Consider the following 22,646-nt stretch of genomic DNA (forward strand, 5'->3'; position numbering starts at 1 on the left):
TTCATTACATATGGCTGTAACAAACCCATTATTTCAATCTTAGAAGGTGAACCTTCTGGGCCAGCCCACCAGCTCGGCCCATCCGTGTCGGTTTCCCCCGACGACAAGTTCTCTCCGCACGGAGTGCCACGGAAGAAACGCTTCGGGCTCCTTCTCGTTCAGCAACCAAGACCCGTGCTCTAGTAGTCTAGCAAAAACAGTATTAGCTGACTGTACACACACATCCATTTCTTTGAGGTATATTGGGTTATGTGATCAAACGTTATCTGATCTGACATCACTTTTTGTATTACTTTGATTTGCACTGTATAGGCAACTCGTTTTCTTCAAGTTGAGAATGAGGGAATAAAGCATGTTTTTGTTAAACAACTTTCACTGTTCTGTTTGACTCATTTGAATAAGTATGTGAAAACTGTTGTAAATACCATTCTTATGGCACGATTTGTCATACTTGTTTTAATTAAGTTTATCATCGGTACCAAGAAGTCAAAGAAAGCGCTACAGGGTGACGTCATTTCCCCAGAATAAATCCAAGGAAACCCGGAAGCCAAGTATCGAAAAGAGGAAACACAAAATAGAATTAGGAAAGCAGCGGACCGATGTAGTGAGGATGGAGGTAAGATATAGTTTACGAATATTTCGTTATTGAAGATCGAGTATGATTGTTAGCTAAATCTACTGAACGCCTTCATCTTTTTTGCCATCTTGCCACTTGAACTAGCTTTTGATTTTATCTCACAAAATTGCCACGATTGTGTTAACTTCACCAACAGTCACGACCGTCACTGGCTGTTATTTGTTTAGCTAATAAACCCTACATATCACACCACTTTTTTTACTATGACAATATTTAACTAACTTGTATAAGTAGCTAGTTTTTCAATGTAAACAAGAGGTTCTCTCGCTGGACTCAACTCCTTTGCTTTGTCATGCAACTCCTACCCGAGCTGATCTCTCACACACACACTTAGATCGAAGAACACGTATAACGATCTATTTTAATGGACACCGTTACAAGTTAGGATGATCAGATCGTATTGAAACATATATTTAGTCTTATGTCCATCACAATAAAGAGTGTTGGATTGGCATTGAGGAAGTTTCCTCCGTTCTCACATCAATCCATTCCTTAAAATTCCACGAGGGGGAGTGTACACTTCGAGAAGTTGTTGGGCATAATTCAAAATTGACCCATATCCCAAATTTCCTATACATTTTGGATAGGTCTGAGCAGAGTTGTATTACTATGTTGTCCAGTAAGGTTAAATAAATGGAGATATTCTAGAGATATTTCCATTGAAATGTTCTTTAGTCCTGAGTACGCGATCGATTATGTTTACTCGATTAGACAGACTTGTTCGACTACTATATTAATTGGCTAGATCACAACGTCGAGCCTGGTCGAGGTGGCTGACTTAGCCCGAGCAACGTGATTTTGACAAATTGCCTGATAGCTAGCTAAATATCTTACGGTCAGATTTCGGTTCTTATGGGGAACAAAGATCTTAGAAAATAAATAGAAAAGAAAATAAATAACAACAAGCGTGAGCTATATCCGAATGCTTCATTGGAAGCTGGCGTTAGCATTGTTGTCTAGCCTGCTAGCTAGCTAACGTTAGCGAATTGAGTTTCATTTGATGAGCTACAAGTATCTATCTGAGAATGCTGAACAAATCAGTTATTTGCAATTTAATTTTGTGAACTGAGGTTACTTAGCTAACATTAGTTGGACGTGCTACCTTTATTTATGTACTGCTAGCGGTTATAGCTAGCACACCAGTTGAAAACGTGTGTCGATTGATTCGTCTTGTCTGGCATGATGGTGATCTCTAGCTAGCTACATTAGCTGCAAAGAGCTCGCCAATCTTGGTTGATTCGAAGTTAAGTCGCACAATTTTGATTGGTCTGTCACGATGGATCTTAACTTTTACTCTGAACTTTCTGATGGCACTGGTCAGAATGTCGACCCGGAGTTTTTGGAAGCACAGGCTTATAATGGATACGACCCAATTAACAAGGTATGGGGCCTATTTCTAAACAAGGTGGGAAAGAGTATTCACACGAAATGAAAATAACCTATGTTGTGTATGCGTCTGCAGGCGAGTCAAGTGACTGTCCCAATTGAGCCTGATATGTTGGGACTGAAAGGAGCTGTGATCCACTGTACTGAGAAAACAAGTACTAAATCCCATTTCTGTTTTGCAGTTTCCAGGGGGCAGTGATAATTACCTTACCATATCTGGGGCAGGTCATCCTTTTCTATCCTCTGAGGTGGGTATCATGATCCTAGAAGCTTGCACAGTTTCCATACTACATATTATTGACATTGTGCAGTGTATTTACACTTAACATGTTCATGCAATGTATCTTTCCCATTAACAGTTGTCCTTCTCCTTCTCTCTGTTTAGCAGACATTCCATACCCCCAGTCTTGGTGATGAGGTGTTTGAGATCCCTCCAATCTCCCTGGACCCGGACACTGCACTCAGTGTGGGGGACGTGGTTTCCCATTTTGGGGAACTCTCAGCTGGAGCAGGGGGCCTCGCGGGTGCTGGAAGCCTGGTGAGGAATGCTGTGGTGGGGGGCAATGACCCCTCCTTTGCCTCCACCTATGTGAACACAACCTCTCAGGGCCTGGAGCACCTAAGCTTGGGGGTGATGAGCCAGCCTGGAGGGGGGGCCCTGCTCAGTTCAACACTAGGGGTGGTAAGTAGTGTACTTTATGAATAGCTTTGTGCATCAAGAACATGTTTTTCTCAAATGCTAATGCTTTGTTAAAATGCTTTTTGTTAAGCGCTAATGCTAAGTAAACGCTCCTGGCCTTGTCACTCTAGGAACTTGGCCACTCCATTGGCTCCCATTTCAGCAGCTCCTCTCCAATGACCATTGATGTCCCACTTGGTGACATGAATCATGGTCTATTGGGACACAATCAGCTAACCACTATTGACCAATCAGATCTGAGCGCCCAGCTCGGGCTTGGCCTTCATGGCGGGAACATTCTGTCTCGTTCCAAATCACCTGACCAGCTGTCTGCCACGCCCTCTCCAGCGGGCTCCCTCCAGGATGATGACATGGATGACTTCAGGGTGAGTGTATGTTTGTTTATACAGTGCCTTGGAAAATTATTCAGACCCCTTGGATTTCTTCACATTTTGTGTTACAAAAGTCATGTTTGTCAACAATCTACACACAATACTCTCTAAGTGGGACAAAAATTCTAACGTTATTAAAAGATGAATACAAGTCAAATATAGTTGTTGCATAAGTATTCAGCTCCCTGAGTCCATACATGTTAGAAACACCTTTGGTAGCCATTACAGCTGGGAGTCTTCTTGGGTAAGTCTCTAAGAGCTTTGCACACCTGGATTGTGCAATATTTGCCGATTTTTATTTTTTAAATATTTTTTTTATTTTATTATTTTCAAAATTCTTCAAGCTTTGTCAAGATGTTAGGGATCATGGTTAGACGGCAATTTCCAAGTCTTGCCATAGGATTTCAAGCAGATTTAAGTCAAAATTGTGACTTGGAACATCCACTGTTTTCTTGATCAGCAACTCCAGTGTAGACTTGTGCTGTAGGTTATTGTTCTGCTGAAAGGTTAGTTCCTCTCCCAGTGTCGGGTGTAAAAGCAGACTGAAGCAGGTTTTCCTCTAGGATTTAGCCTATGCTTAGCCCTATCCTGTTTATTTTTATCCTGAAAAACTCCCCCAGTGTTTGCCGATGTCAAGCATACCCATACCATTCTGCAGCCACCACTAAGCTTGAAAATAAGGAGGCAGTTAATCAGTGGTGTGTTGCATTTCCCCAACCCAGAGCTTTGCATTTAGGCCAAAAAGTGTGTTTCTTTGCCATGTTCTTTTACAGTATTACTTTAGTTCCTTGTTGCATACAAGATGCATGTTTTGGAATATTTTGTACATTTGTGTTCTTCTTTTCACTCTGTCATTTAGGTCATTATTGTGGAGTCACTGCAATGTTGTTGTTCCATCCCCAGTTCTCTCCCATCACAGCCATTGAACTCTGTAGCTGTTTTGAAATCACCAATGGACTCATGGTAACACCCCTGAGCGGTTTCATTCCTGTCCTGCAGCTCAGTTCAGAAGGACTACTGTATCTTTGAGGTGTCTGGGTGGTTTAATACACGGTGCACAACATCATTATTAACTAGACCATGTTTTAAGATGGATAGTCAAGGTCTGATTGGTTATTACCTATCTACCAATCAGTGCCCTTTTTTTTCTGAGGCTTTTCGAAAAGCTCCCTGGTATTTGTAGTTGAATCTGTGCTTGAGGGACCATGCAGATTTTGTATGTATGGGGGACAGAGGGTTTAGTTATTTAAACATATCAACCCCTATTCATTTCACACAGTCAAATTGGACTCCTGAACTAATTTAGGCTTGCCTTAACAAAGGGGCTGAATACTTATGCAATGACTATATATTTGAGTTGTAAATCTTTGGTCATTTTTGTAATCGTCACTACATTACACAGTCAAAAGTCATAAGTATATATAAGCCCTACCCATTTCTACAATTTATCTTCTTAAAATTGTATTTTAAACCAAACCCTAACTAATGAAGTTTGATGCATTGGACCACCAGGCCTACACATTTGGACGAAAGTGTCTGGGAACGAAATTAGGTGTAATGTGACTAACGTGACTTCACTTTAGAGCGTATGCCATCTTTCAGCACGAAATGTCACGCTGTATGAAGCACATGTTTATATCATATTTGACCGTGGGCTATGTCACAATATACATGGGTGACTATGTCTCAGTTGTGCCACAATTATGAACCCTTTATAAAGCATGACAAATGGTTATAGATTCTTTGTAACACATTTATGTAGCACTTATGAAGGCTTTATAAGCTAAGCGTCATTTAAATGGTACCTAATTGGGTCACTCATTTCTTTTAATTTTTCTTCCACTTTACCATTAGTATTTTTTTGCTTTTTTTTTTTTTACAATTAAATCCATTTGAATCCCAGTTTAACACACGCTTTGGAAGAAATCCAAGGGGTCTGAATAATTTCGGCAAGGTGCGTCTTGCTAAATCTTACTAAATCTGCTGATCTAGCCTTGTATCTTTCCCCGTCTCTCTCTGTCCACTGGTCCCGCTGTCACCCTGAAGAGTGTGCTGGTCGACTCTCCGATGTCCCTGTCTGTCTCCCCTGCGGTACTCTCCCACCTCTCCACCATGCCAGCCTCTTCCCCCATGCTCTCGTCCTCCGTCTCCCCTGCCTTGGTGAGGCGCGGCGGGGGCAAGCCGGCCATGGTGGCCGCTACGGCAGGGCCTGGAGGAGGGAAGAAGGGGAAAAAGAAGAAAGACCCCAACGAGCCCCAGAAACCAGTCTCTGCCTACGCCCTGTTCTTCAGGGACACTCAGGCTGCCATCAAGGGCCAGAACCCCAACGCCACATTTGGAGAGGTGTCCACGATAGTAGCCTCCATGTGGGACAGTCTTGGGGAAGAGCAGAAACAGGTATACAGTACATACACTTTGACTAATACACATGTAGGTAACAGCCAAAATAAAGGAAACACTTGCGTAAATGAGGGATACAAAATAGATTAAAAAGCAGGTGTGGTTCCTGAGTTAATTATTCTTTTATTTTGATGACCATGGCTAGAAAAAGAGATCTGTGGCTTTGAAAGAGGGGTCTCAAAGAAGCATAGAGGGTTTAAAGGGTGTGTGTCAGTCACCAGATCTCAACCCAATTGAACCACTTATAGGAGATTCTGGAGCGGTGCCTGACAGTGTTTTCCACCAGCGTCAACAAAACACCGAATGATGGAATTACTCGTGGAAGAATGGTGTTGCATCCCTCCAAAAGAGTTCCAAACACTTGTAGAATCTATGCCAAGGCGCATTGAAGCTGTTCTGGTGGCTTGTGGTGGCCCGACACTCTATTAAGATACTTTATGTAGGTGTTTCCTTTATTTTGTCAGTTAACTGTACATTTACAAAATTTCAAGGATGTTTGTGGTAAAAAAATATATAATTTTTAAAATGTAGCCTTTACTCACGTCTTTATTTCTGTAATTATACCCTGTCACTATTAGGTGTATAAGAGAAAGACGGAAGCAGCGAAAAAGGAGTACCTGAAGGCACTAGCAGCTTACAGAGCCAACCAGCTCTCACAGGTAAAAAGCTCTTGGCCTGTCTTTGCTTGGAAACCGTGACTGTAGCGCTGACAATATTTTACTGTAAATGTCTAGAAGCTATTGTTACCTCTTCAATAAATGTACTCATTTCCCCAGCCCTCCATTGACGTGATGGACACAGCTTCTTCACCATCACCTCCTCCAATACCTGAGCCAGTGCCTTTGGCCCCCCTGGCTCCCGCCCGCCCCCCCCGTCTCCCCCAACACATCGCAGACCAGAATACCATCACCAACATCTGCGCCTCCAACATTATTCTGGACGTCCCCCAAGTCACCACGCGTTCCCGCACAGGAGCTTGCAAGCCCCCCACCCTGGGCCCCACAGCCACCCCGACCCTGACCCCCACCATCACCAAGATCATCATCTCCAAACAGATGCTCCAGGCCGGGGCTAAGCTCCATCAGATACCCAACTCCATGGTGACGGTGCTCCCTGGCGGCGTGCGCACCCTGCTGCCCTCAGCCCCACGCCAGCCCCCACCTCTGCTGCAGATGCAGCACGCCCCTCCTCCCCCGCGGCTCCAGCAGATGGTACATTCCCCAGCCCCGCCTCCCCTACAGGCCAAGCCCCGAGGAGGGAATGCCGGGCCGGGGCTTCCTGTGTCCATCACCGCCACACCTCCCCCTCCACTACAGATCAAGATAGTCCCGGCCTCTTTGCAGGCAGACTCATCCTTGCCTATTATTGTTACGACAACAGCAACCGCCCACTCAATTGGTGTCACCACTTCCGCTGTGCCTGCATCAGCATACTCTACCCCTACAGTGGCTCTGCAGTTGGCGAAGTCCACTGACTTGACGACGAGTGCGGATGAGGATTTGGTTACGGAAGAGTTCACTTCGGGAGAGGTTAGCTGTGGTTTCTGACCCAATGTTAAATACGATATTCCTCTCGGCTTCTTGCTCAACTTTCACCTCTTTTTTTCAGATGGAAATGGAGTTCAATGTGTCTCCACGTGCCACTGACGCTACTTCTGGCCCCCTGACTCTCTGTGTACGAGTAGGATGCACCAACCCTGCGATAGAGAGCACGGACTGGGACAAAGAGTACTGCAGCAGTGAATGTGTCGCCACTCACTGCAGGTTTGTGGGTTTGGATATCAACGTATTTGAGTTCCTTTCTCTCTGTGAGAAAAGTTTGTTGTTTTTTGGGAAGTTTAAGTAGAAGTTGTTGGAATAGAAAAAGGAACGTGATTGATTATGTTGACTTAAAAATTAAAAAGACAAGTCTTTTTTCTCCCTTTCTCTCCTTCAGGGATATCTTCATGGCCTGGTGCTCCATCAGGAATCACAACACCATGGTTGTCAAGTAAAGACCGGCCACACCCAGACAAGGGGAGAATTGTGATTTGCGTCTTGTTGGGTCAGGGGTGATAACAGGCCTAAGGTAGACTGAGTGGGATGAGAGGAAGAAATGGCATTTGGAGAAGAGTGCCATGTACCACCAAGCGACCCAGTGGAAGGAAATGATCAACGTAACACATGGGATTCATTTAGAGATGGACAGCGGCCGAGATAAAACGTGCGAGGACAGGGTGTGAAGTATATATTTTTCTGTGTGTTGTATTGTTCGGACGTGCATACTTTGTCAACGGGTCCATTCACAATGATGGTGTTATGAGAGGATGTATACCATATGGAGGAACCTGAAATCATAGTGGGGTTCTAAAGGGCTCTATTCCAGAGGGTACATTGGATCATAGTGCTGTCACGTGTTGACATACACTACATGACCAAAAGTATGTGGACACCTGCTCATCGAACCTCTCATTCCAAAATCATAGGCATGTATATGGAGTTGGTCCTCCCTTTTGCTGCAATAACAGCCTTCACTATTCTGGGAATGTTTTCCATTAGATGTTTGAATGTTGTTGCAGGGACGAGCTTCCATTCAGCCACAAAAGCATTCGTGAGGTCGGGCACTGATGTTTGGCGATTAGGCCTGGCTCGCAGTCGGCGTTCCAATTCATCCCAAAGGTGTTCGATGGAGTTGAGATCAGGGCTCTGTGCACTTCGGCATACGTCTGTCCCGTTCTGTGAGCTTGTGTGTCCTATCACTTCACGTCTGAGCCGTTGTTGCTCCTAGACCATTTCCACTTCACAATAACAGCACTTCCATTTGACCAGGGCAGCTCTAGCAGGGGTGAAATTTCACAACCTGACTTGTTGGGAAGGTGGCATCTTATGACAGTGCTATGTTGAAAATCACTGAGCTCAGTAAGGCCAACCTACTGCCAATGTTTGTCTATGAAGATTACATGACTGTGTGCGCGATTTTATACACCGGTCAGCAACGGTGTGGCTGAAATTGCCGAATACACTAATTTGAAGGGGTGTCCACATACTTTTATTTTTGAAGTCAGTTTTGACAGCCAAAAGCTTCTTAAAAAGTTTTCCATCTTTATTCTTATCTATTTGGATAAATATTTGATACCCACCTTTCTTTTGCTGGTTGCCTTTAGGTTCTCAGCATCTCTTTTTTTAAGTAACTGTCAGGAAATAGTGAAAATATCAGATTGAGGAAAGTGGTATCATGCTAGGCTCTTGGTTTCTGTTCACATATAGTTTAGTGGGCTCTAGAGACTTTCTTTCTTTTCATTATTGTAAAATAAAGGTCCACTGTGTCTAGTCCGGTGTGAATAAATGACTGTAGAAATCAAGGTCAATTTGACTTTCATGTTATTCCATTATTTTTAAATAAAAGAGCAATGAAGATAGAGCTCAAACTCTGGTGTCTCATTTACTGTGAGTAGTGGTGAATGTTTGTGCTAAAAGGGATGGCTGCGACAGACCAACAGTAATTAATGAGCCTCTCACTGAATTTACTTAATACATCCTTTACAATAAACAAAAATATTCTCCACTCATACAGGAGTAATAAAGGCCTATTTTTTAAAAATTGGGTTGCTACTTCCCATGGGTATGCACACAGGAAACCGCGCAGGTCCTAGTCATTTCCTGTTTGGACTACTGCAACTCGCTGTTGTCTGGGCTCCACACTTGTGCCATCAAACCCCTGCAATTTTTAAAGAATACCCAGCACACCTGGTGTTCAACCTTCCTAAATTCTCCCATGTCAATCCGCTCCTCTGCACACTCCACTGGCTTCCAGTTGATGCATCTACTACAAAGAGCAGCAAGGGGAACTGCCCCTCCCTACCTTCAGGCGATGCTCAAACCCTACACCCCTGAGTACTTAGTTTTGACACCTCGGGTCTGCTGGCCCTCCCACCCCTATGGGAGGGCATATCCCTCTTGTCCCAGTCAAAGCCCTTTTCTGTTCTGTCACCCCAATGGTGGAACAAGCTTCCCTCTGACGCTAGGACAGCAGAGTCCCTGCCCATGTTCCGAAAACATCTGAAACCCTACCTCTTCAAAGAGTATCTTAATTAAAACACCCCCAAAAAGTACATTAGAACAGGTAAGGATTTAAAAAAAAATTTTTAACTCTCACTTGACTTCAATCTGTAAAGCTAAAGAGTTACAGATTCCGTGATAGACATGTAAAAGTAATTTCAGATTGAACTGACAAATGGCACGTTTATCTTGAATGGGGTCTCCGCTAAAGCGGAACTTTGCCTTTAAACTGCAATCAAGCTGAACATCCGCCATGCGGATTGAATAGAGCAATTTTTTTTTTTACTACTAGCACAGACTTCGCTGATAGCTACTTTGAGAGAAAAAAAATGTACCTATGACTGATGTGGTAGTCCCACCTAGCTATCCTAAGATGAATACACTAAGTCGCTGTGGATAAGAGCGTCTGCTAAACAACTATAATGTAAAAACAAAAATACGTTGATGGACACATCAGGTAAAACAATCATTTAAACTTTTATTTAATCAAGATGCAATAGAATAATGTCAACATTATTTGTATAATAGAAACCTGAGACAACGGGAGTTGTAGTAAAACATTTACATGTTTGTTTCAGCAGAGACAATACTTGGTTATTCTCTACAGTCCAGTGCTTTGTGATGAGTGTGCCGTGGAGGGCCACTACTGGGTCTTTATAATGGCGACTCTACTGGGAGGATCTACGCGGTACAGGCCAAATCCCAGGCACACAGGCTGACTGAGCTGAGCATTGAACTGGTGCAGCTGGGTCAGGTTGATATTCACCTCAGAAAAAGTGATGGTTCCCTTCGCAAAGTCTACCACCACTGTCACTCTGTTGCCTTTCAATGAATTGGCGATTTCCCTCTTCATCTTGTTGTGGTAGGCAAACAGATTTCCCTTTGCATTGTGTGTGATGCTCCAGGATTCCTTGTTGAGGCCAAAAACAGGGCCCTCAGTCCCCTTGCGCTTAATGCTCTGGTAGGACACAGCGATGTCCCAGTAGCCCTTGGCCTCCACCTCCCAGTAATGTCTCCCAGAGGAGTAGCACTGGGTGGTGAGAACCTGGGGGGCTTTGTCAAAGCGGGAGGGGTGGCTGGGGAGGGACAGTTTGTCCTCCACTCTCTCCACAGACTGGAGGTCAAGGGACACTTTGAGAAAAGGGCTGGCCGAGTCTACGTCCAGAGTCAGCGCACCTAAGAAAGACAAAATGGGGACACAGATCAGTGACACACACACACATACACACACAAACAAGCACATCAGATCAGTGATAGACTGACGCACACACACACACTTTAGACCCATTGTATCACTGCTTACGTTGGGCTTCTCTGGTGTCTGCATTTCTGTAGCCCTTTGGTGGATTGTCAACTATGAATTCTGTAAACAAATACATCACATCGCTTATTACCACAGCAACAAAGATGTATTGCCATACTTATTTCTACAGTACAGGAATCTTCAAGTTTGATCATCCACAAAGAACAAAAGTTATTTATTTGCTTCTCACCTGCCACGAAGAAGTAGACATCGTGCAGCTCTACTTATTTCTACAGTACAGGAATCTTCAAGTTTGATCATCCGAAAAGAACAAGTTATTTATTTGCTTCTCACCTGCCACGGAGGAGTAGACATCGTGCAAGAGAGTCTCCTGTTTCTTCAGTGTGTCTGTGAGGTTTTGATTTTCCAGAGAGGAACAATATGCTGTGATGGAGACAAAATGTTCATCAGACACACACACACACGTGCACCCACACACTCAGGCAAGATGGCCACCATTATGCCTGTGCCCAGGAAGGCAAAGGTAACTGCTTAATGACTATCGCCCCGCAGCACTCACCTCTGTCATGAAGTGCTTTGAGAGACCAGTCAATGATCATATCACCTCTACCTTACCTGACACCCTAGACCCACTTCAGTTTGCTTACCGCCCCAATAGATCCACAGACGATGCAATCGTCATCACTCTGCACAATGCCCTATCCCATCTGGACAAGAGGAATACCCATGTAAGAATGCTGTTCATTGACCATAGCTCAGCATTCAACACCATAGTACCCTCCAAGCTCATCATTAAACTCAAGACTCTGGGACTGAACCCTGCCCTGTGCAACTGGATCCTGGACTTCCTGACGGGCCGCCCCCAGGTGGTGAAGGTAGGAAACATCACCCCCACTCCGCTGATCCTCAACACTGGGGCCCCACAAGGGTGCGTGCTCAGCCCCCTCCTGTAGTCCCTGTTCACCCATGACTACGTGGCCAAGCACGCCTCCAACTCAATCATCAAGTTTGCAGACGACACAACAGTAGTAGGCTTGATTACCGACGATGACGAGACAACCTACAGGGAGGAGGTGTGAGCTCTGGGAGAGTGGTGCTCAACGTCAACAAAACAAAAAGGAGATGATCGTGGACTTCAAGAAACAGCAGAGGGTGCACCCCCCTATCTACATCGAAGGGACCGCAGTGGAGAAGGTGGAAAGCTTCAAGTTCCTTGAGGCACACATCACTGACAAACTGAAATGGATCAACCACACAGATGGTGTGGTGAAGAAGGTGCAACAAAGCCTCTTCAACCTCAGGAGGCTAAATAAATGTGGCTTGTCACCTAAAACCCTCAGGTTTACAGATGCACAATTGAAAGAGGGTGGTGCGGTCTGCCCAACGCATTACCGGGGTCAAACCACCCAACCTCCAGGACACCTACAGCACCCGATGTCACAGGAAGGCCAAAAATATCAACAAGGACATCAACCACCCAAGCCACTGCCTGTTCAGCCAGCTATCATACAGAAGGCGAGGTCAGTACAGGTGCATCAAAGCTGGGACAGAGAGACTGAAAAACAGCTTCTATCTCAAGGCCATCAGACTGTTAAACATCCATCACTAGCACATTAGAGGCTGCTGCCTATAGGCATAGACTAGGAATTACTTGGCCACTTTAAGGTATGGAACACTAGTCACTTTAATAATGTTTACATATCTGGCATTACTCATCTCATATGTATATACTGTTTTCTATACTATTCTACTGTACCTTTGTCCGTTCCATTCGGACATCGCTCGTCCATATGCATATAGTCTTAATTCATTCCTACTTAGATTTGTGTGTATTGGGTTTATGTGGTGTACTTTGTTAGACATTACTTGTTAGATATTACTGCACTGTCGGAGCTAGAAGCACAAGCATTTCACTATAACCCGCAATAACATCTGCTAATCACATGTATGTGAGCCATAGAATTTGATTTGATACACCCACACATACACCTTGCTGAAGTTCAAGTGTATGCAGGTCAATGGTTGACAATGTTATTTGGGGCAAGTAAGAGAGTAAATGACTCATTTAATACTATATCCAAGTCGTGACTGACTGCGTCATTATCAGATCTACTCACCATAATAAAGGACAATGAACCAGAGGCACAGCAACACCACAGTTACACTGTTAATGCGGGAGTCTTTGGAATTAGAGTTCTGCCTCTGTGCACAGAGAAATAAAACTATGAATCTCACAACAAATCAAAAAAACAATCAAAGCATTACAGTAGAGTGCACAAACGTAGGACTAACTTCGTTTTTGAAGTCTTCTTTCAACTTGCTGACAGAGTCCTTGCATTCCTGTAGCTTTCCCTCTAGCGCCTGGAACTGCTGCTCCATAAATGCCTGAAACCCATTTACACACATACTCACAGCTGTACACCGAGTATACAAAACATTAAGAACACCTGCTCTGTTCCATGGCAGACTGACCGGGTGAAAGCTATGATCCCTTATTGATGTAATTTGTTAAATCCACTTCAATCAGGGGAGGAGACAAAGTTAAAGGATTTCTAAGCCTTGAGACAATTGAGACATGGATTGTGTATGTGTGCCATTCAGAGGGTGAAGTGGCAAGACAAATAATTGAAGTGCCTTTGAACGGGGTATGGTAGTGGGTGCCAGGCGCACCGGCTTTTATTAAGAACTGCAACGCTGCTGGGTTTTCCACACAACAATTTCCCGTGTGTATCAAGAATGGTCCACCACCCAAAGGATATCCAGCCAATTTGACACAACGGTGGGAAGCATTGGAGTCAACATGGGCCAGCATCCCTGTGGAACACTTTCGACGAATTGAGGCTGTTCTGAGGGTAAATGTTCTTAATGTTTGGTATGCTCCGTGTATATGTACTTGTGCTTAAATAGTGCTATTATACCGATGTGTTTGTTTGTCTGCGATATTATACATTACAATATTGTGCCAATCATTCTGCATGGGCAGTGTCTCTGGGTGGTGTGTGTATCCGTGTCTCTGGGTGGTGTGTGTATCATTCTGCATGGGCAGTGTGTGTATCATTCTGTGTTTTCTGGTTTATTTATTTGTGTCTTTTAAGTACACAAACAAACAAATTTTCCCCTGGTGGGGTAATAAAGTCAATATAGTTTGTGTTTGAGAGACAACCTTTTTTGGATTAAGACCGGAAGAACCTCACTTCATTCTCAGACCTGGGATTTCTACAGTACTTGCCTGGAAGTGTACTATGTGTATGAGAAACTCTCTGCCCCCCAAATCCTACCCCGCCACACCACACCCCATTTACTCTGGTTGAAGGAGGGTAACAGAAAATAAATCAAGAATGTAAAACTAGCATTGTATATATATTTCTCCTATGGCTATCCTTAAGAAGAGAGGGGAAAAACTCACAGTCAGCTTTCTGCCCAGAACGTTGGTGGTGTCAACGGTGAGGTTCATCTGCTTCTTGTCCATGGCACAGATATTACAGATGTAGGTTTTCGACATGGAGCAGTAGTACCTCAGCACCTCATCGTCATGCTCAGGGCACCTCCTCCTGCTCAGGTCCCCCAGGGGTTTGACCAGAGGGTGTCCCATGTAGGCAGGGAGTTGCAGGTGATCCTGGACATGCTCCTGACACAGTGACACCTCACACTTCAGACACGTCTTCACTGCCAGGCTCTGTTTCTCTGGACAGCAGTCACAATACGCACTCTCTGTCTTCTTAGCCTTCAATTAAATCAGAAAATCAATCAGTTAATCATGGTTAATTTATAAGTCAATCTAGCAAAACCAATCTAGTGACAGGTAGCAGGGCCAGAGTTATGGGCCCGCCCTACCGTACTTCCTTGCCCTCCCAAATGAGATATTGAAATATTTATCAATTATTTGACTGAGAGACGCATCAATCTCAGTTAAAGCATCCAAGCAAGCGAAGCAGCGTCCCTCTGTCTCAGTATGTGTAGACCATGTATTTGATGCTGTCTGGATCAAAAGAGTATGGCATGTCATGCGATTTCTGTCCAGACAGCATCAGATATATGGGCTATATATAGAGGGGCGCTGTTTCTCTTGCTCAAATGATTTCTCCGGTGATATAGTTTCAGCAGAGAGGAAGAGGCGAAGCGAGAGGGCTCACAAAATCTGTCCAGTATAAGCCTAATGTGTTTCTACGGGAATAATATGCAGACCTAAGCTTGTTGCCCGTCTTCCCGCCTTTGGGACAAAGACTCCCATTGTTAGGGCGGAGACATGAGCATCTCGGTTTTGAGTCCCATCTGTTTAGGAAAGGGAAGGGGGGATACCTAGTCAGTTGTACAACTGAATGCCTTCAACTGAACTGTGTCTTCCACATTTAACCCAACCCCTCTGAATCAGAGAGGTGCGGGGGGCTGCCTTAATCAACGTCCACATCTTCGGCGCCCGGGTAACAGTGGGTTAATCGCCTTGCTCAAGGGCAGAACAGATTTTTACCTTGTCCTTTCGGTTTAGCTAAAATAAAAATGTATACAATAATCCCAAAAAAGGTCATGCCAATTCTGCATGTTATTTTGGCATTAATGTGTGTCACATATCAGTTTCTAAACACATTTATTGAGTTAATAAAGCTGCAGGTGTTGCAGCCCTAGCTCAGTGCTGTCTGTGGTGGAGGGGCAGCCAGCGGAAAATACGGAGCATAGAGGTTGGCAATCTTCTCTAATTACGTCCGGGATTGGCTCAGTGTTCTGTCACTCATGGGGACAATACGTCACCGCAAAAACTACAGGGAGAGCTAGAAAGTTCAAGCCTACTTGGGTGCTGTCATAGATTTACATTAGAAGTGCCCATAAAAGAAGGCTCAAGGTCATTGGCCACAGATAAAATGACAAATCAAGTTATATCTAACGTAGCTTTGATTTGACTGATCATGTCAACATCATACTTTCAAAATCTTAACTAGCATGCAGTCATCAGGAATCACGTTGACAATCTACTGGCAAATCCATTTCAGTCCTTGTCATATGTAGAGAAATTAGAGATAAAAGTATCAGTGCTCATCGGCCATTGGACATAAATATTACACAACAAGTTTGAAATCGTAGTGGTTTGAGTGGTTTGGAAGGAAGGCTAACTACAAGCGTTGCAAAGCAATCACTATTTTGCTTCCTCTGCCTGCTATTCAGTGGAGAGGGTGTGTGGTCCAAGTCTGGGTTTAAGGGTCTATTTTCCAGAAAAGGTTGAATACATTGGCCATGCTGTCAATCCAGCATGACTTCTGCAGCGTTCAAAACAACTGGAACCTCAGAACTAGGAAATCTCAGAGTTCAGTGAGTTAAAGACAACTGAGAACTGGAAAAAAACGAGCTCTGTCTAGGAAAATACATTTTGAACGGTCATCCAACTCAGAATTCCAAGTCGGGAACTCTGGCCTCTTTTTGAAGCGCTGACCTGAAGATCACTGACGTCATGATTCGACCTTGTTTTTATCCGAGTTACCAGTTTCCTTTAAGGCACCATCAATACAGAGAATGCCAGAGTTCCCTGACAAAATTTGACCACAAGAAGGACAGCCGCCCTGCCTTCCTGTTCAAGTGAGCACAGCACAACCGTGAGTCCAAAAATATATTATATGCTGCTGCATAAAGTATGTAATATGCCAGGGAGATATCTATACTGTAGCTAAGAAAGTAATACTAATTGTATGTTGTGTAGAAAGCTGTTAGTAGCCCATGTGACTCACCCTAATAATTTGGGCACTTTCCCCCTTACAATTTAGCCTACTGTTCTGACTTGGTGGTGCACATGTAGCCTATAGCCTGTTTTAGAGAAATGCCATTATTGAATATTGTAAGATATGCCCCCTCTATTTATCCTATGGTTCTGACTTGTACAGGGAGAATACTGTAAGCAAGGCCCATGGATTCTGAATTCTGTCGCTGTACATTTCAAAAGTGCTCAACACATAGTTATATTGACTATGCCGGTCTTAGCTCGCTCATTAATGTCTTAATCGAAGTTACAGATAGCTTCTTATCCGCTCAACATTCCCTTATGCCATAGTTTTTACATCTCAATTGTCAGTAGAAACCTCATTTGTTTAAGCAAGTCAGCCATATCAGCTATGTTTTTTTTAAAGGCAGTAAACATGGCTGAATGAACTGTTTCGCTGCCAGACAAGGTTCTGCTGATAGCCAGGTGTAGAAGGGGTAAGGATTCACTCCACGATGCTGAAAAGAAATCTCTGCTGTTGGCACAACTTTATGTAGGCCCTAACAGTTTGTAGGCACCGTTTATCACCGTTATAGTGCAATTAATGCATTATTTACCGTTGTTTATTGGCTTTGCTGACCTGTATATAAACAAAATATAGTTTGCCCCACCAAGAATTACATGCTAAAATTGCCACTGGTCTTAACTCACCACTGTTTTCTTTGCCTCACACAAGTCAACAAAGCTTTTTTTTATTTCTTTTTTTATTTTACAGCTATTGGGAATGATTGTTCCTCATTATTTGAAAATCATTCCAACACTCCCGGCCTCAATAATCACCAAGCCAGTGTGTGAAAGAGCAAAATAACTGGTGATCCCATATATCCAGTGGAAATGCCATAAAAACAGCTTTCTGTCCCAAGCTCACCAGAAGGGTATACAGGGAAGTAGTTTAAAGAGAATATCGAGTAGAACGTCATTAGATATAGTCTCAAATATGTAGTTATTTTTAAGACCAACGGGGCTGGATTTAGTTTCTCTAGCTGGCCCACACTCCATTGCAGTAGGTGGCGGTAATGCACCACAACGTTGGATGCCAACCCCGATAAACCCCACCGAAGAAGAAGCAGCTCACTGGCGAAGGAAACTTTGAGCTCCCGGAATAGGCGAGTTGATCCACTGTTCCAAATTTGTTACAGCTTCCGGTCTGACCACGTGAAAACTTCACTAGCAAAAACTCAAGTCAAGACAGATAGAAAGTGAGGCAGACAGGCGGAAAATAGATATTTTCAGGATATTTTCACCTGTTTTTATTATGTATTTTAATTAGTTGATAATTGAAGTTCTCTCTTGAGTTCTATGCTCTCACTTATTTAGCCGCCAATGGATCACAGTGTATCAATGTGTCAGAGGCTAGTGCTCTCACCATAGTTGAATTTGAACTTTTAGATGACAATGATTTTGAGAGGAAAGGAAACTGTTCCACGAAAATGTGCATATCAGTAGAAATGGTAGGATAAATGGTAAGCTTCCAAAAACTTGAAACACATGAACTGCCTATGGTCTTTACTATTACACCCATTTTAAAATCGTTCACAAATAGCTGGCCAGCCTATGGAAATCAAATGTCTGCCCTGCGTAGTGATTCATAATGGCCTCGGGTCTGACAGATCGATAGAGACACAAATTATGATAAATGGAACAGAATTCTTGGCAAAAGTAATAAACCAGCTCTGTGAACAAATTGAGAGGTGCACCTTTAGGTTTTCTCTGAAGTCCTCTGCGATGTTAGCCAGGGTATAGCTCTTCTGGACGTCAATCGTGGATCCAAAGTAGGCCCTGCAGTCTGGGCAGCGGAAGGGCATGTTTGAACCGAAGTCTATTATGCCCTCCAGACACACCATACAGTAGCTGTGCCCACAGGACAGCTGGTGCGGGTCTTTAAATATGTCATGGCACACTGGGCATGTCAGCAACACCTCAAGCTGGGTTTTGCTTGACAGAGGAATGGTACAGTCTTCGTCCATCTTGCTCCCTTTCCTGCTGTTCAAAGATTGAGTATAAGGTTAAAAGGAAATGAATTATCCCCTGACTGCTGTAGGTGGTGCTCCAAAATGTCCGTTTCAAATAGCCAGCTGCTGAAGTGAATGGCATGTTAGCGTAGTAGGCAATTAGACATGGGAAGGTCTGTGCACTGCCGCTAAATCACACAAAATGCAATAATTTACCTGTAAAATCAGCTTTCGGTCCTTGCCTGTGTGTACTTCACTGTATACAGTGCAAACATTCAAAAGTGAAAGCAAAGCGCCCTGTGTATACTTCCTTTGGAGGCGGGGCTAGACTCAACTGTCATTGGAGCCACTTCACAACAGGGAAGTAGTCTGCAGTTATATCTTTTGAACTACTTTTTTAATAATGAGCTTTAATACGCTATAAAATAAACTACTGTAACATACATTAACGTTTGTAATAAAAGAGACGAGATTCACACAACCAGACACTTCTGATGTGTCAATTTTTACAAGGCATTAGTGAAACCAATAATACAAGTGGTGTTTTTTTATTGCCAGACAAAAGGGCCAACCACAGTACATACCATAAAACAGACCTTTTCACGCAAACGCAGGGAATTACAGTGCATTAGGAAAGTTTTCAGACATCTGGACTTTTCCACATGTAATGTTACAGCCTTATTCTAAAATGGATGAACACCCCCCCCAAACAATTTTGGATTAAAAATAAAAGCCATGTATTCATATTTGTTATATCTTCAGCAAATCACAAGTCAGACATCAGCTTCAATCAAAAAATATGAAATAACTTCTCTCTACAGATAACATTCAAATGTGTATTTGCAAAATTAAAGGCTGCATCATACTTCCCATTCTTTTAATTTTAAACTAAGTCATGTGTCTTTAGATACTTTTTCCTGTGTAGACGTCAGGGAAGTTTAAGGATGGTGTTTTCCTGACAAAAACAGCACTATGAACAAAGATAAGGAGAGACAGTTGCTGCATTACTATAGTATTTGGCATAATGGTTCAAGATAAAAGTATAAAACAAACAATTTAAGCCTACCTTTACAACTACTTACAAACCAAAATACACAAAGGAACAATCTGTTTGTATTTACTACAAAGTGAAAAGATGTATCATGAAAACAGATCGTCTGAGAAAGACCTCACACTAATCTCAGCCCTGGCCAATGTACAACGCTATGTATTCTTCAAAGAGACATGCAACAGTTCCATGTCCATAGTGTTTTGGCCAAAGAAATTGTGTAAAGACCTAGGGGCCAGTTTTCCAGACCCAGATTAAGCCTAGTCCAGCATGCTCAATAGAAAATCTCCATTGCAATAACTTTTTGGTTTAGGACTAGGCATAAATCAGTGCCTGGAAAAACATTATGGCTATTAATAACATCAGTGTCCACTAATGCTTTACTCAGATGATCAGTCTGGACAATCCAAACCAACGCAGGATGGTTGACTGCCTCATTTCAGATCTTTCCACTGTCCCCATCTTCCGTCATAATGGTTATTTACAATCATAGTATCGTTCAAAAACAACCAATGCTGAACGATAAGTTATAAATGGGGAATGGACATTTAGTAGTTTCAGTTAGAGGTAGATAAGCTTTGTAATGCGGCTTACACAACCAGCCGATAAAGGCTGCTAGGTGCTAATGCTTAGGAACAGCTCTCTTTGTCGGAAAGTGAGCTACTTCGCTGTCACTCCCAAGTGATCAACGCTGTGTTCCTCAAGGTTCCTGAGGATTCTGAAGCTCTTGGAGCAGATGAAAGGTCTCTCACCTGTGTGAAAGCGCAGGTGAGCCTTCAGATTGTCCCTAAGCCGGAATCTTTTCCCACACTGGAGGCAGCTGTGAGGCTTGTCCCCCGTGTGGAACCTCTCATGCCTGCGGAGGCTTTTCCGCAGAGCGAACATCTTTGAGCACTGATAGCATGAATAGGGCTTCTCCCCGTTGTGGAAGCGCTCGTGCCTCCTCAAGATCTTCCTGCGTTTGAAACTCTTCCCGCAGATCTTGCAACCGTAGGAGTGGCTCGGGGAGAGGACGCTTTGAAGCCGCCAGACATCGTTCCCACACTGAGTGAAGCAGCAAAGGCGCCGGCCTGTGTGGAGGCCTTGGTGGGTCTTGAGGTCCTTGGGCATGGGGAAACTCTTGCTGTTGTGACAGTAGCTCCCATTAGCCTTCTTCCCTCCAGGCACCAAAAGCAGGTTCACCAGCAGCACCGAGCAGGCCCTCGTCAATTTGTGCTCCAGGGAGGTCTGGTCCAGCTTGAAATCCACCTTCTTCTTCATCATCATCATCATCTGGTCCAGCTTTTTATTCTTCACTGCAGAGGGAGGGTCCAATGCACCCATAGATGTCAACTTTCTCTTAGCCTGTTCAGGAGCCAAAGCCCCATCTGAGGTGGACGGGCTATAGGCTGTCTCCTTTGCGGTGCTGACACTGGCCTCTTGGGGCTCCACCTGGATAGGCTTTTCTTTACAATTTGCCTGTGGTGTTGAATACTGCTCTTCTGCCTTTGGGACCATTTGACAGATGACTTTAGTCACCCATTCTGTGTTCATTCCATTCTCTGATTCTGTCTTGAGGGGCTGGAGTTTCTGCTTAGTTGGGGAGCTTTGAACAGTACCAGAGAGGTGGTTTGGATACTTAGGGGCTAGAGGACAGAAAATTAAATAGTTGTTAGATGGTAACCTCAACCCTTTATATACAAAGTCTTTCTAACAAACATATTTATGTATCTATAGCTTCACCGCCACCTAGAATTAATGTGTTTACTGGAATAGATAACTTGTTCTCCTTCTGGCTCAGTGGTTGTTGGGGATTCTGGTTCCAGACTGCTCCCCTTCACCATCTCCACATCCTGGCAGATGGATGACAAGCCAAAAAATATAAATACTTAGCTCTTGTAATACAGGTGTCAGCAACTCAAATTAGCCTACACTACAGGTCAAAACGCCATGGGTTATTTTAACAAACACCAAATACATCTTATGGTTCACAAATCACATTAACCTCAAACACTGATTCACTGACCTTACCTTGTGTTCTAGAACATAGCACTTTAGGTCAGCAGGCTGATTAGCCTCCAGCAGGGTGATATGATGTGCAGGACCCTCCTCACTGCTCACCTTTGAGACGGAGCACTGTTTTGGGGCTAGAGGGAATGGAAGGGGGGAGAGAAAAGCACACAAACATTCCATTGGTTTGATCAGCACTGACATGCATAACAATGTAGAGGTTAAATAAATCACTAATTGTGCATAACTTTTAATTTTTTTTGCTTCAAATGTTGTCTGTTGACAATTTGTCAGTCATCTATATTTTGCAGTATCCCAATTCCTTCCAACATGTCATAAATAAAAACTGCATTTCAGTCACATTCAGCGAGAATAATAAGACTGAGTCATCACGCAAACTAACCCGTGTTTATTTATCCATATGTGACACAATTTTACATATGGCTCCCCCGAGAACATGATTGTACTAGCTAGTTTCAACAAAGTATCCAGCAGCAAGATCCGTTGGATGAGATTGTAAACTATGTTTCACTGGGATCTTAACAGCAACAACGTTACAGTGTGATGAAGTAACACTTTCATATACCAGTTAACTCCTCATCCACTTGAACTCCGATACTGCGAAGAAATTTCTTGCCTGACTTTTTGACGGAGTCCACCGTTTGCAGGATTTCATTTTGCTCTGTCCGCCCTTCAATGAGAACGGTGGTTCCTTTAGCAAGGAAGTGACACTCGAACAGTTTCGTTATTTCCACGACGGCCACCTTTGTAAGTGAATCCAAAACAGACACAATCTGGGTTTGAAAATTCACGTCGACGGACACAGACATGCTGACAGCTGTTAATGAGCGCACAGTTAAGAAAATGTAAGAAGCCAAAAAGCTTGTCACGAAAGTGAACTGTGTTTATATCAACCACATGGTAGGAGAAGCTGGGGGCGTGTCTCTGACGTTCCATCACCAAGTTCGCTCAGCGTCTCGCGCCAAATTCACTTTATTTCCGGGAAAGCGTGGTGCGTAATATGGTCATATGTCATCATGTCATATAAAATAAAATAATTCTAACAGTGAGACATATTGCTTTGATCTTTTATCGTTTTATGGTACAGTTTCAATGCAT

The 22,646-nt window shown here is 43.6% G+C and overlaps 3 protein-coding genes across 9 annotated transcripts; 1 reads left to right on the forward strand and 2 right to left on the reverse strand.

The window, feature by feature from the left end:
* The first annotated feature begins 537 nt into the window (after positions 1-537).
* On the forward strand, positions 538-8,893 carry tox4a (TOX high mobility group box family member 4 a). 5 transcript variants are annotated; one of them, XM_029623072.2, is made up of 9 exons: positions 538-616; positions 2,206-2,271; positions 2,409-2,705; positions 2,834-3,088; positions 5,087-5,491; positions 6,073-6,153; positions 6,271-7,023; positions 7,103-7,257; positions 7,430-8,893. In XM_029623072.2, the coding sequence occupies exons 1-9, from the start codon at positions 611-613 to the stop codon at positions 7,485-7,487; spliced, it is 2,076 nt and encodes a 691-aa protein (XP_029478932.1). In that variant the 5' UTR covers positions 538-610; the 3' UTR covers positions 7,488-8,893. The 5 variants fall into 5 exon arrangements, with proteins under 5 accessions (XP_029478932.1, XP_029478933.1, XP_029478928.1 ...); XM_029623073.2 differs by having other exon boundaries at positions 2,412-2,705; XM_029623068.2 differs by lacking the exon at positions 538-616 and adding an exon at positions 1,374-2,018.
* A 1,096-nt stretch (positions 8,894-9,989) lies between these two features.
* LOC115102785 (E3 ubiquitin/ISG15 ligase TRIM25-like) lies at positions 9,990-18,814 on the reverse strand. 2 transcript variants are annotated; one of them, XM_029623075.2, is made up of 8 exons: positions 18,707-18,814; positions 18,236-18,518; positions 14,202-14,519; positions 13,088-13,180; positions 12,913-12,997; positions 11,129-11,218; positions 10,835-10,894; positions 9,990-10,707 (listed from the first exon to the last, which is right to left on the reverse strand). In XM_029623075.2, the coding sequence occupies exons 2-8, from the start codon at positions 18,503-18,505 to the stop codon at positions 10,175-10,177; spliced, it is 1,449 nt and encodes a 482-aa protein (XP_029478935.1). In that variant the 5' UTR covers positions 18,506-18,518; positions 18,707-18,814; the 3' UTR covers positions 9,990-10,174. The 2 variants fall into 2 exon arrangements, with proteins under 2 accessions (XP_029478935.1, XP_029478934.1); XM_029623074.2 differs by having other exon boundaries at positions 18,236-18,521.
* Positions 18,815-19,022: 208 nt separating this feature from the next.
* LOC115102786 (zinc finger protein 37-like) lies at positions 19,023-22,478 on the reverse strand. 2 transcript variants are annotated; one of them, XM_065005600.1, is made up of 4 exons: positions 22,165-22,478; positions 21,549-21,664; positions 21,286-21,370; positions 19,023-21,163 (listed from the first exon to the last, which is right to left on the reverse strand). In XM_065005600.1, the coding sequence occupies exons 1-4, from the start codon at positions 22,355-22,357 to the stop codon at positions 20,199-20,201; spliced, it is 1,359 nt and encodes a 452-aa protein (XP_064861672.1). In that variant the 5' UTR covers positions 22,358-22,478; the 3' UTR covers positions 19,023-20,198. The 2 variants fall into 2 exon arrangements, with proteins under 2 accessions (XP_064861672.1, XP_029478936.2); XM_029623076.2 differs by having other exon boundaries at positions 22,114-22,478.
* Positions 22,479-22,646: the final 168 nt, after the last annotated feature.

Source organism: Oncorhynchus nerka, linkage group LG20 (assembly GCF_034236695.1).
Source record: "Oncorhynchus nerka isolate Pitt River linkage group LG20, Oner_Uvic_2.0, whole genome shotgun sequence".
Taxonomy (NCBI): domain Eukaryota; kingdom Metazoa; phylum Chordata; class Actinopteri; order Salmoniformes; family Salmonidae; genus Oncorhynchus; species Oncorhynchus nerka.